General features: G+C 32.9%; 1 protein-coding gene across 1 annotated transcript in view; it reads left to right on the top strand.

Annotated features, from left to right (window-relative positions):
- The first annotated feature begins 3,511 nt into the window (after window positions 1-3,511).
- LOC140445343 (glucose dehydrogenase [FAD, quinone]-like) overlaps window positions 3,512-13,071 on the top strand; it is a 34,764-nt gene continuing 25,204 nt past the window's right edge. Inside the window, exon 1 of the mRNA XM_072537315.1 lies at window positions 3,512-3,723. Coding sequence (XP_072393416.1) covers window positions 3,537-3,723 — 187 coding nt within the window. The 5' untranslated portion in view covers window positions 3,512-3,536. The remainder of the gene's footprint in view (window positions 3,724-13,071) is intronic.

A 13,071-nucleotide genomic window follows, 5' to 3' on the forward strand; every position in this document is an offset into this window, starting at 1 on the left:
GCATCTCTATAATCGTAACTCCTTTTGAAATTGAGAGTCGTAATATGTCTTTCTTGAGTATTTTATTTGTAATTAATATTTTCAATTACTGCTGTCATGAAAAAAGACAAAAAAGGAAAAAGGCAATATAGGTGTGTAGTGTCCTTCGTATTTGAAAGACGTAATTGTAATTAATCACCTCATTAATATTGTAATAACGTAATGTAAAAATGTTTTATTTCGGAAAAGTATACAAACCTGATCTTTTTATGAATCCTCGAGTGACAGCTGTCCTTCAGCGTCATACCAACTTACATTTCTTCTTAGGAAGTTTTTCAAGAACGTAACACCTTCTCCCTTGACCATGATTTACAAAAGATAACTAAAACTAAAATACTTACAAATTCAATCTCTTAATAGGTTTTCTTACTCTAGTGGAACGCCTTAGAACGGGTTCCTCAGTTTCTGAGTTTCCTCAGTTTCCTCAGTACAATATTGGAACTTTTCATATTATTTGAAATTTCCGATTCCTCGGTAGTTACTTCGGTAGGTGGTGGTGAGACACTGGAATGGATGCCTCCCTTGCAACCAAATTGTGAGTAATAGTATCCGGAATGTAACATGTCTGATTATTTTGAGATGGTGTATATTCCCTAATTTGCCGTATTTGGTCTATATGATGTTTCCAGGTTCTACCATCATCGAAGTAATTTAAATATTGTAATAACCCTAATCTGAGTACAATTTTGCCAAATTGTTATTTTGAATGAAAAGAATCTCTCACTGAAACCCTAGTTCCTATATCAAAGTTTCTTAGACTTTTGTCAGTATAGGTAACTCTATCACTACACGAAAATTTAAATAAATCTAATCTATTCCTTATTTGTCTTCTTAACATAAGTGGAACTTTTGCCTGTAACTGTATATGGACTTCTGTGGTACTGCATAAGAAGCTTACATAATTCAAATTCCCTGTCATTTCCCTTACTTCTTATAGTCCTTAAACAATTTTTTAGTGTTTGGACATATCTCTCCACCTGTCCATTAGTTGCTGGATAGTAAACTGTTGTGTCTTCTAAATAAGAAGAAAAACTTCTTATTTAGTCGAATTGTCTACCATTGTCAGTAACAAAAACTTTAGAAATTCCAAAAGTTGCAAAAATGTTTCGGCAAATTTCAATATTATTTATTAATTATTATTTATTTTATTATTAAATTTCAATAGTAGTAGTTTTTGTAGTAGTATTTTTTGTAAAATAAAATTCAGGCCATTTGCTGAACGAATCTACTAATATAAAATCTTCTTCTTCTTCAAGTGCCATCTTCGTTCCGAAGGTTGGCGATCATCAGGGCTATACGTATTTTCGAAACTGCTGGCCAAAACAATTCGTTGCTGCTACAGCTATACCATTCCCGTAGATTCTTTAGCCAGGAGTTTCGTCTTCTTCCTATGGACCTTTTTCCTGCTATTTTCCCTTGCATAATTATTCGAAGCAGTTCATATCTTTCGCCTCTTGTAATGTGTCCCAAGTATTGCAGTTTTCGTTTTTTGATCGTAAATATGACTTCCTTTTCTTTATTCATTCTTCTCAAGACCTCGACATTTGTGACTCTCTCGGTCCATGATATTCTCAGGATTCTGCGATACATCCACAGTTCAAATGCCTCTAATTTTTTGGTATCAATCTTTTTCAACGTCTATGACTCCATTCCGTAGAACAGCACAGAAAGTACGTAACATCTCATCAGGCGAAGTTTCATTTCAAGGCTCAAATCTCTTCCGCAGAACACTCTCTTCATTTTAGTGACTATGGATCTGGCTTTTTCTATTCTTATTTTGATTTCTGCTGAGCTATCGTTGTCTTCATTTATAAAAGTGCCTAAATATTTGTATTTGCTAACTCGATCGATAATTTCATTGTCTAATATAAAATAATAACTCCTATTGAAAGGACCAGGGTGATCAGCATACACTCTTTCAAAGCAAAATTTTGGTGGCCCTTATTTATGACGGTTATCTTTAGTTGAGTTGTTCTTGTGCTTATTGCCTTCTAAACAATTTTTACAATGTGACTTAATATCCTGGTCTATGTGAGGTCACCAGCAATAACTACGAGCTAAAGATTTTATTCTGACTATTTCTCAATTTAGTAGTTAGGTATAACTACATTATCATTTTTTGTATGAAAAGCTAGATCTCTAATATTTGTATAAGCTGGAAATGGGATAAGACAGGGAGATTCCTTGAGTCCTCTATTGTTCAACCTTATTATGGATGAAATAATAAAAAAAAATAAGAACTAAAATATTCTGCTATGCAGATGACGCATTACTATTCTCTTAAAGTGAAGATGATTTACAACGTATGCTGCATCAATTTAATACAACCGCCAGAAAATTTAACATGTTCATTTCCCCAAAAAGGACAAAATGCATGGTTACACCAGCAAATTTACTAAGATGTAAATTGAAGCTGGAAGGTCAGATAATAGAACAATATCTAGGCATCACATTTTCTAGCTACGAAAAGCTCGAAACCGAAGTGGAAGATCAAGTAAATAGAGCAAACAAAACCGCAGGGTGCCTGAATGAAACAATATGAAGAAATAAAAATATCGGAAAAGAAATCAAAGGCAGAATTTAAAAAACAGTCATCAGACCGATAATGTCATACGCGGAAGAAACACGATCTGAAATGAAGATCACAAAAAGAAAGTTAGATATAGCAGAGATGAAAGCACTTAAAAAATTTATGGTAAAACCCTATGGGACTGAACTAGAAGGACAGATATACGAAGTAGATGCAAGGTGGAAAATATCAAGGAACTGAGTAAGAAATATGAGAATAGAATGTAATGATCATATAAGCCGAATGACAACAAAAATAGAGTAGTAAAGACAACAAGAGACCAATCTCCAATAGAAAGATGATCAGATGGAAGACCACGAGAACGATGGAACGAAAACCTACTGGAGGCACATACAAAAACATAGAGAGTCTAGATCTATCTATCTAAAAAAGATAGAGAAGAATCCTATTAACAGGTATCATATGGTCAATGATGTTTGGTCAATAAATATTTTACTGCTTTATTTAATCAACCAGCTCAGCTACTTTTTAAGGCTTTATTAATATTGGAGAAATCGGAGTAAATTAGTTAAACACTAAAACTAAGGTTAAGATGGAAGGATGCTATGGAGAAAGATATCAGGAAATCGGTGTAGTAAACTGCCATCAAGTTGTACGGAATGGAGACGAATAGAAAAATAAGCTTAGAAAGTTGAGAATCAGCAAGAGCAGAAGCATCAATAATAGTAAAGAAAGTTTTCTTCTTCTTTTTTGTATTACATTTTAAACCAGTTAGCAACAAAATTAGCTGTAATAAGTTTACGGTTATCACTACAGAAATATTCATTTTTTATTTAAATGCAGGTCGATTAACTTATTTACTAATTTTGAGTGGCTTTTAATAGATAAAAATTTATATTTAGATTTTATATATAGATTTTGTTTGGCTATATAAGCTGAAATTATTAAGTGTCGCCAGTGCCTTGATATGACAATGTTTCAAAAATTTGTAACTTTTGTCCTGCTCGTTTATGTCTCGAATGGGGCATTAATATATCGAGATGATATCGACACACTGGTCGATTATGTAAATAATTATATTAATTATACAAATTACTATACATTGCCCACAGACAATTCTGCTTCTTTAACTGTTACTGATGATCATATTTATGGTAAGCAATTTTAAATTATTTAAAATAATAAACTGTGTTAGTGTTGTAAGAGTATGTTATCGAAATTAATTGGTTTTTATCATAACATAGACTCAAAGTAAAATAACTTATCGTTTGTTCGATAACGCTTATACTGGAGTTATAAAACTTCTACATAGGTTTCCCTTGGTACCTAAGTATAACCTAAGGAATTATTTTATTAAATTTGGGACAATATATCTTCGTATTCTTCTTGGTGTTACTTCAGTACCAACTCTATCGGGTTCTTCAAAACTCCCTTGAATCGAATTATTCAAACTATATTAGGTAATAACTAGTCACAAAGAAAGAACTCCTCGTAATACTCAATGTATTACTAGGTGTTTTCAGAAATATGTTTTCTTAAGTCAGGATAAAAACTGATACATTTTTCTACTATATCGATAAAGTGGTTTTTGTGTTATCGTTTCTTCATACAAAAAAGTAAGTAAGCGGTGGTTGTATTTTGTAGCTACAATTTACTTCTGATAATAGTAGAATATGTCAAAGAAAGTTGTATTAATCGGTTAATTTTATCTGAAATGAGAAGATAGCCAATTTTCAACAACTTAGCTAGTTTATAGGAAGCGAATAGGGAGCTTGCGTGAGTTCGATTTGTCCTTTAGAGAAATACCTACGAGGAAACATAGAAGTATCGATACGGTAACGGTGGTTGTTTATTGTCGGACATGGCATCAGTAGGGCTTCACATAAGTAGCTTAAGATACACAGTGTCTGAAAAGAACGGCAACACACCAAGATCGCCTGATTGAGCTTTTGTCTTTATGGGCACGCCTTAAGTCCACAAGGTAAATAACAGCCTTTGAAGTACATCGAAGGCGTATTAAAATAACGTGTGGAAACTACTTATGGAATAAAATTGTTTGTGTCCTTATTTTAAAAAATAATAAAAAATGTTAAGATACCTTAACTTTTAAATGTAAATGTGCGCTTTTTAAACATAAATTTGAATCTACAGGGTAATCCACGCAAGTCTAGCATAGTCTATAATCTGTATTTTAAATGAAACAACCTGTATATTTTTATGTTTTTAAAAGCTCCTTAGCAACCTGATATCAACGAACTATATCATGTAGGGTTTACTATGAATAAAACAAGGTGAAATTTTGAAATTAAGTATAATTTTCTTCAAGACAATTAATTCATAGAATACCCAAGGTAATTGATTGGACTACATTAAAATAAAAGCTTAAAATATACTTCGACTTGTTGTTGGCAATAACACAGTCTCCTATAAAACTCTTCCCGAACTTTGTTTAGAGTTTGAGGTTAAATATTCCGCATTTCTGTAGTTATCCTTTCTTTGAGGTCTTCAATGCTAGTTGATTGTGTTGCATATACTTTGTTCTTGAGATAACTTTACAGAAAAAATCCAAAGGCGTAAGATCTGGCGACCTAGCTGGCGACTCAATAGTACCCCTTCGTCCAATCACTTTATTGAAAAAGATTTTATTCAAGTAATTTCTCACCACTAAAGCATAATGATGGAGTGTTGCACTGTCCTGCTGGAACCAGACAGTTTCATGCGGTGGGGTTGGAACTATTGGATTGGGATATAAGTTAGCCAACTGAGGAAGAACATCGTCTCTTAGGATTCTTAAATATCTTTCCGCTGTCAAATTACCATCTACAATATACCTATAATACCTGCCCAAAAATTCAACTTTTGAGTATACTGAGTGTGTGTCTCACGTATTCAATGAGGATTCTCCGCTGACCAATATCTACAGTTTTGTCGGTTTACCTCTCCGTTGGACGTTGTATTCTCTGCGACACTTAAAAAAATATCCACTTTCACCTCATCTTCAATGAAATTCGGTTTTCTTTTTAACGGTTTGACATGTCCAAGTTCTCTGAGTTGTGCATTAATTTTAGGCACAGTACCTTGTGCAATATTAGGCAACTGAGGATACCTCTGATTAAATAAGTATACTACTTCAACTTGACTTCTACAATTCTCCCCGTAACCGATCATCATTAAAATCTCAATTCGGTGGGTCTCAGTTAAATATTTTATTTTTATTTCTTCAAGAAATTAGCTTTTAATTACGAATTTATTATTTTAATGTAAAATATCAACACACCAAAAACTGATTGATAAAAATCCGCATTATTTACCGATTTAGTTTAATCAGCAGACTATCTAGACAGTTTTTACCTATTCATGACAAAAAATGAATGATGAATGAAATTTGATCAAGGTACAAAAAATTGGATACCTCGGCCATATTCTGAGAGGAAAAAACGCAATCCCTCAACCAATCATCCAGAGAAAGATTGAAGACAACACATAAATAACACTGGTGATCTTTTGCATGCCGCAAAAGACAGACGTTTGGTCTTAAGATAATTCGCCAACGCACTATAGGTGCACGTCACTATAAGAAGATGAAGACAAAAAATATTAACACGGTTACTAAACATAAATTTTCTCGAATATACTGACAGAGTAGAACTGTATTTTCTGTAGGTATTTAGATAATTTAAAGTAATATCATAACACGTGATAAATTATTAGTTTCAAAATTTCACCTTGTATTATTCATTATATACCCTACATGATATAGTTCGTTGAAATTAGGTTGTTAAGAATCTTTTAAAAACATAAAAATATACAGGGTGTTTCATTAAAAATAAGGATTATGGACTATGCCAGACTTGCGTGGATCACCCTGTATATTTAAATTTATGTTAAAAAACCGCACATTTAAATTTAAAAGTTAACGTGTCCCAGAGTTTTAAATTATTTTCTATAATAAGGACACAAACAATTTTATTCCATAAGTGGTTTCCACACGGTATAAACTGTTTATCACCAAATCAAAAATTTTTGACTTTTATCCAAATAGAATACTACTGTCTTAAGTCATGGATCCAGATTCTATTTGGCTATGGATGAAGCAATATACCTACGGTGTTCATAAGAGGCAACATAACCGCTGTAAGTTACATCCAGAAGGCGGAGGGTTCACATGTTCTGCTTTATTTAGATGCTCCCCAACCCACTTTTCCAACAAGATAATGCGGTATTGCGTACACCTAGAATTATTTTGGGGCATTTTGAAAAATATCAAGTCAATTTTTTGTCTTTGCCTCCTACATTTCCCGATCTTTCACCCATTGAAAACGTCTGGAACATTATGGGAAGAAAATTGCTCCGCTTACTTCATCGTCTACCGAATCTAGCGGCACTTTGGCACGAGGTTCAAGTAGCGCGAGATAAAATATCTGAAGAAAAAAGCGATCGTCTTATTAGGGATATGCCCAGACGTACTTTTGAGAGTAGAAGACATCGTGGAGGTCCAACGTATTTTTAATTTTTTACATTTTTTCCAATATTATACCTAACTTTCCTGACCCAAAGAGACATGTTTAAAAAAATTGTTGTTATAAATTCAGTATTACTAGTTTTTTTATCTGTCACTTAGTATATTTTAATTTCCTTTGCTTCCACTTATTAGGGTGTTCGAACTGAAATTGAACATTGACTCCTTTTATTGCTGAAATTCTATAAATAGACTTTATTACGTTTAGGTTTATTCTCCACCGATTTGTTCATTTTATAATTTGTTCTATGCATTTTATGACTTCTGTACTGCTCTGCCTAACTCTCATTTTCAAGGACTTATGTGTCTTCTGTAATGAGATGTTATATTTTTTATTAAATTAAGAATATTCTTTTTGTATATATAAAATTAAATAATAGAAACATAATACAACAATGTTTCGTCAAGACCCATTTGCCATTGTCAAGTCAGATTAGGTTTGTTTCTTTCTATTCTTTCAGATATTCGAAGGGAACTAGGGGAAGGTGGGGAAATATCGACTACTCAAGACAAAACTGTTATAGACTATTTGCTATAGCTTTTACGAATTTAAAACTTATAATATGGACATTTACCATTAACCAATTACTGCTTTAAAAATATTATAAAATGGTCGATGTAATGTCGATATTACCAAAATTTTTTGAAACTCAAAAAATTTGGGTAATATCGACAATGGAGATGGATAATATCGATCAAGGATGGGAAATATCGATCACAGATGGACAAGTTCAATGGTTAGGTTTACTCAGGTTTCAGTATAAAATACATATTTCTTTAGTTACATTTACAGTTTAAGCAAATATAAAGAGTAGCAGTATCCGCTTCCGTGCAGTCTTTTTTTTTTTTTTTCGTCTTTATAGAGGGGGGGTCTGGAATCTTCAAAAGACATCTCAGTCCAGAGCGCCGACTAACTTTAGTGCAGGATTCGTTCTTCGTACTCCCGGCGATAGTTCCCGAGGTACTTTAAAATGCCCTCTCGTCGCCGAGTCTACGCCGAACGCCTACCTGCTAAACCAGACCCTCCTCAGTCATCCAGCGATCCGGAAGCGGAATCGCCGCTGTAAGGCCGGCATCACTTCCGTGCAGTCTGCATTAGCCCAGAGACCACAGAGACGACATCTCCACCATAATTCATTTGATCCAAACTCCGAACATACTGCCTTATAATTCGCTTTCTCGTGTTTGGTGCGCTTCCACGTCATAAGTCTTCGTCTTGACTAATTTTTCTGTTTTTATCTTAGTAGCTCCAACTGTTAGTTTAAGTTTTTTAACCTCATTCTTCTTTTGCTTTTTTTGTTCCTTATTGTCTAATTGTTCTTTTAATAGTGTTGATGTTAAAATGGTCGAGTGTTGAGTTACCCTGCTTCTAGTTTTTGTATAACTACTGACTGGTAGTGCCGGTAGAGGACATAGTTCACTAAAAGATATACGAGATAAGCTTTCATTTTTTATTTGCACCGATTTATCCTTATCGTCGCTCAGATCTATGTCTAAAACTTCCTCTAATTCTGATTCAGATAAAGAATCTTCTGATAATGGTGCTGCTTTCGGTCTCAGTTTTTTATTTTGGACTTCACTGGGCCCTGGTAGTTCATCTATGATAACTGGTGTTGGCGACGGTGTTTGATGTAAAACCATTTACAGCCTTCTCAACAGATGCAGCCGTATTAAAGGCATTTTTAACAAGTTTCGCAACGTCTGTTGTGTTGTTTTTTTCATATTTTTTTTTTATTTACTTCCTGGTAGTAAGCTATCTTGAATGGAGAAAAAAACGTGATATCTAAAGACTGGTGACGGTGGCACGTGTGCGGTGGCAGTGAAAGGAAATTTATTCCGGTATCGCGACAAAAATTGTAGAAAGCCAGACTTAAATGCGTTGTGTGGTTATTTAACACTAAAAGAATATTTCAACCATTCCAAGAAAAGTTTTTCCGTTATCCACCATGATTTGGAATATCTGTATATTGCCCCAAATGGGATCGTTTTTGTCCAAACCTTCTTTCATCCAATTTATTCTATAAACAAACATAGGTGGAATACTCTTTCACCACTGGTAATTGCACCAACTTATTTCTGGCCTTTAGCAGCAACAATTTTACAGAGAATATAAATTACTGATACCGTCTCATTAACATTAAAAATTTGATAACATTCAAATTTGTAACGATCACATAGAGTTGTTAAGTTTTTGTAAAATATCTTTAGTTCTTCACGATTAAAAGCAGTAATTATACTCAAATTTGTTGCTTCTGGTTTACGCAAACTGAGTTCTGGATGACGGTGCATAAATGAATAAAACCAGCTTTTTCCACACATTTTCGTTGTCATTTTAAATGTATGTTAAATTTTGTTTTGCTCTGCATATTCAAAAATCATTTGACGTATGGTACGGAACGTAAAGCTAAAAAATGCCTTCGATAATTCTAAAATTCTAGATACAAATTCGGATTCCTCTTCCTTGGTAAAGACAGCTTTTCGTCCTAGCGTAATTCTTCTACCCTCTAAACGACCTCTTAACCTGTCTTGCAATGTTTCATAAAGGATGTTGTATAACTTGGATTCTCCTCTTATCAAAAGTATTTTGTCAGCTATATCGCTGAGGACTCTTTCCATCGTCTCCTTGCCCCTTGAGGACCGTGTTGTTTTTTGTGTGATATGTTGGTGGCATCTAAAATAAATAACATCAGCTGAGACCTATCACAATTAGGTAATATCAATCACGTTGGGGTAAAATCGACCACTATGGTCGATTTTATCCGAAAGAGTGCTCATTGTTGACATTAGAAAACACTTAACCTGAAATTATATGATTTTGTGATATCTGTATTCTAGAAATATGTTTTCGTGCATTGTGAATACTAAAATGCTGACTTCAGCTAATAAAGGAGTCCTTACCTTAAAATACGATTGTAGATCTTATAAAAATCTTCCACAAAACACAAATTTACTAGACATTAAGTACCTATGGCGTATGAAAAACGACTAAGTAGCCAGTGCACCACCTGTTGTTGATGCGTTTTGCTCTGCGACGTCAATTAGATGAAATTTGAGAGTGATCGATATTACCCTAATAAAAAATCTGAAAAAAAGAAGAAATAATCAGACTGGTAATGAGATTTTAAAACTGTAAGAGACCGCTCTTTAGTTACAATATTTGCATCGAATAAGGTTAGGAAGTTAGGCTAAGTGAAATTAGAATTAAAATGGTCTATTGTTTTTCTATCATAAAGGCCGCACCTGAAATCTACTTGTTAATGAAAATTTTAAAACATAGTGTACAAAAATATTAATTTGGAAAATTTTTGAATATTAGTAGTAGTAGGTATTATGACTGATTGTAGGTGATTGAATCGATAGCATGAAACATTATTTCAAATTATTTAATGTTATTTCAATTTATTAATTACAAATCATGGAATGGAACTGTAATATGCCCTCGAAATGCAGATTTTTTTTTATTGGAGGAACTATGTATATCAAAACAATACAATAAATTTTTAAATATACCCAAGTCAAATACAATATTCTGGGTCAATTAAGGACATATATTATTTAAAATATTAATAAATAAAATATTATAGAAAGTCAAATTCAATAATTGTTCCTCTTATTACAACTGTCCGTGCCGGACTGGCGATCATCAAAGAAATCTTGACTTTGTTTAAAGCACCTCGAAATTTCCAGTCTTTATATTGCATTAAGTTTTGGGTTATGGAGCTAGAAAATGATAATATGCTATCCACTGGGGTATTTCAGCTAATCAATTAAATAAACCTTATCGATCACTATTTCTTATAATATGTTGAAAGTACCTACTTCAATTTCCGTTTTTCATTATGACAAGCCCTTCACGTTCTTTTTTCATTTAGCCGAGAACTTCAGAATTCATCAGTCGATCGATCTATGAACTCCGTGTTGTTCGTCTGTAGCACCAGATCTCAAAAGCTTCTTCATAGATGCTTCCGACAAAATCAAAACTTCCAGTCCGTATTACAAAACAGGAATGATTTGTCTACAATTTAGTAAATGAGCTGAAAAATAACTGCATGTGCCTTGAAGATTGTAAACAAATGTCATAACCTTTATTTAAGGTACACTAAGTGCTTTTAAGAAAAAAAGGTACTGTAGACTAGCGCGGAGCTTTAAACTATGTTTTCCGTATTTGTAAAATTTAAATAATATTGTTAAAATTGAATAAAGTAATTTTATTATGTATTTATTGTTTATATTTTAAACAAATTCAATAAATTATTATGTTTGCTTTTAATGTCACCTGTATTAACAGGCATATAAGACCTCTATTTGCAAAACAACCAAGGCATTAGTGAAAGTCTTTTGGCAAACGGGTAACTTGCCATCTGGACCTTTTATGAAACACTTGCATGTAGTTGTCTTATTACGATTTACTCCAGTTTTTGGGCGACGTCTGCGAACAGGGTTTAAATCTAGGAATTGCAGTATAAAGGTGTCTTGTTTAACTTTCTCTTCATTTTTATGAAAAGCTTTATAAAATGCCATCACATCCGCAATATTGAGTTTTGTGCACTGGTAGGCTCTCCCGTCATGCTTGCATATTGGCATTTTAGGCGCCTTCGTTTCCCCATACCTACAAATAAATTAAATTCACATTCTATTCTAAATATCTGGTAATTATATGTAAATCATTTTTTGAATGTAAAAAACAATGAAAATTATACATGTTCCCTGCATTTTAACAGAACTGCGAAGCATGTTGCATTCACGACAGACGACATTTTTTCTTCTATATAGATTTAAAAATATACTAACCTTAGCCGTTTTCTCACATTTCTCGCCCATTTCTCTGGTTGTGCGATTCTTTTTCTGTACTTTGTAGGCGTTAATACTTCTGGTGTTGTCTCCATTTATTATTAAAATTCAAAAACTTTAGAAAATAATGTTCGTTTTCTCAGCTTTGACACTAGTATGATCGCTATCTTAAAAATCACCGACCACGTGATACAATCCAGCGCTCTGATTGGCGCAGAGGGATATTGGTAGTTTTGAATCCTACACGACCTTGGAGAATTGTCGTTTTGAAACAACAACCAATTTTCTCTATTTACTTTCAATGGGAGTTTGGTAGTTATGTTACGGATAACCGAAGGAATCCAGTGGCGTATGCAGGTCAGATTGCCCAAAAAGTGGAGATTGGTTGTTTTGCAAGTAGAGGTCTCATATATGTTGTTTACTTCTGACATACCTACCTGTCAAATTCACGCTAAATATTAAATTATTTATAAAATATCATTAAATATTATTTGATAGTAAATTTAATTATTATATAAACTAATTAATATGTTTAATAATAATAATTGTATTTATTGAAATTATTTTAAAACGAGAAATATCATAAAAATTTGAATAGATAATTCAGTGTCAATATTAATGGGATGACATTGATGACTTTTAAATTTTGACCATCGTTACGAATGAAATCGTTTAGTGACAGATATTATTTTAATTTTTTACTTTTTATTTAATGTCTATTGGTTATTTTTCATGCAGTTTTTAATTTAAACCTGTTTGGACTAAATATTATGATGACTAGAAACGAATTGATCGAAAGTAGTGAATGAATCTTATGGCGCTAATTCCGTGACGCTCTCTTATGCGCTACTTACTCCGGATCAATGACGTATTTACCATTTAGTATTTTTCTAAACCTGCAGTATTGTGCAAATGAATAAATTAATTATATCGTATGTGGTTGAGTTTATAAAAAAAAATACTTAACCACGTATTTTTTTAATGCGCGAGTTTTTCTTTAATTTTAACGTTATCTCCGCGAGTCTGATGGCGACATCGATGTTTTTCTTTTAACAAGGTAACGCCTACGATACTACACTTTAAATTTATTTTAACTATTTATCCAACCATATTATTAATTTTAATAATTCAGATTTTTTGTATAAAAAATATTTGTATAACTACAACAGATAATTCTTTAAGAATTGATTTC

Source organism: Diabrotica undecimpunctata, chromosome 7 (assembly GCF_040954645.1).
Source record: "Diabrotica undecimpunctata isolate CICGRU chromosome 7, icDiaUnde3, whole genome shotgun sequence".
In the NCBI taxonomy this organism is placed as follows: domain Eukaryota; kingdom Metazoa; phylum Arthropoda; class Insecta; order Coleoptera; family Chrysomelidae; genus Diabrotica; species Diabrotica undecimpunctata.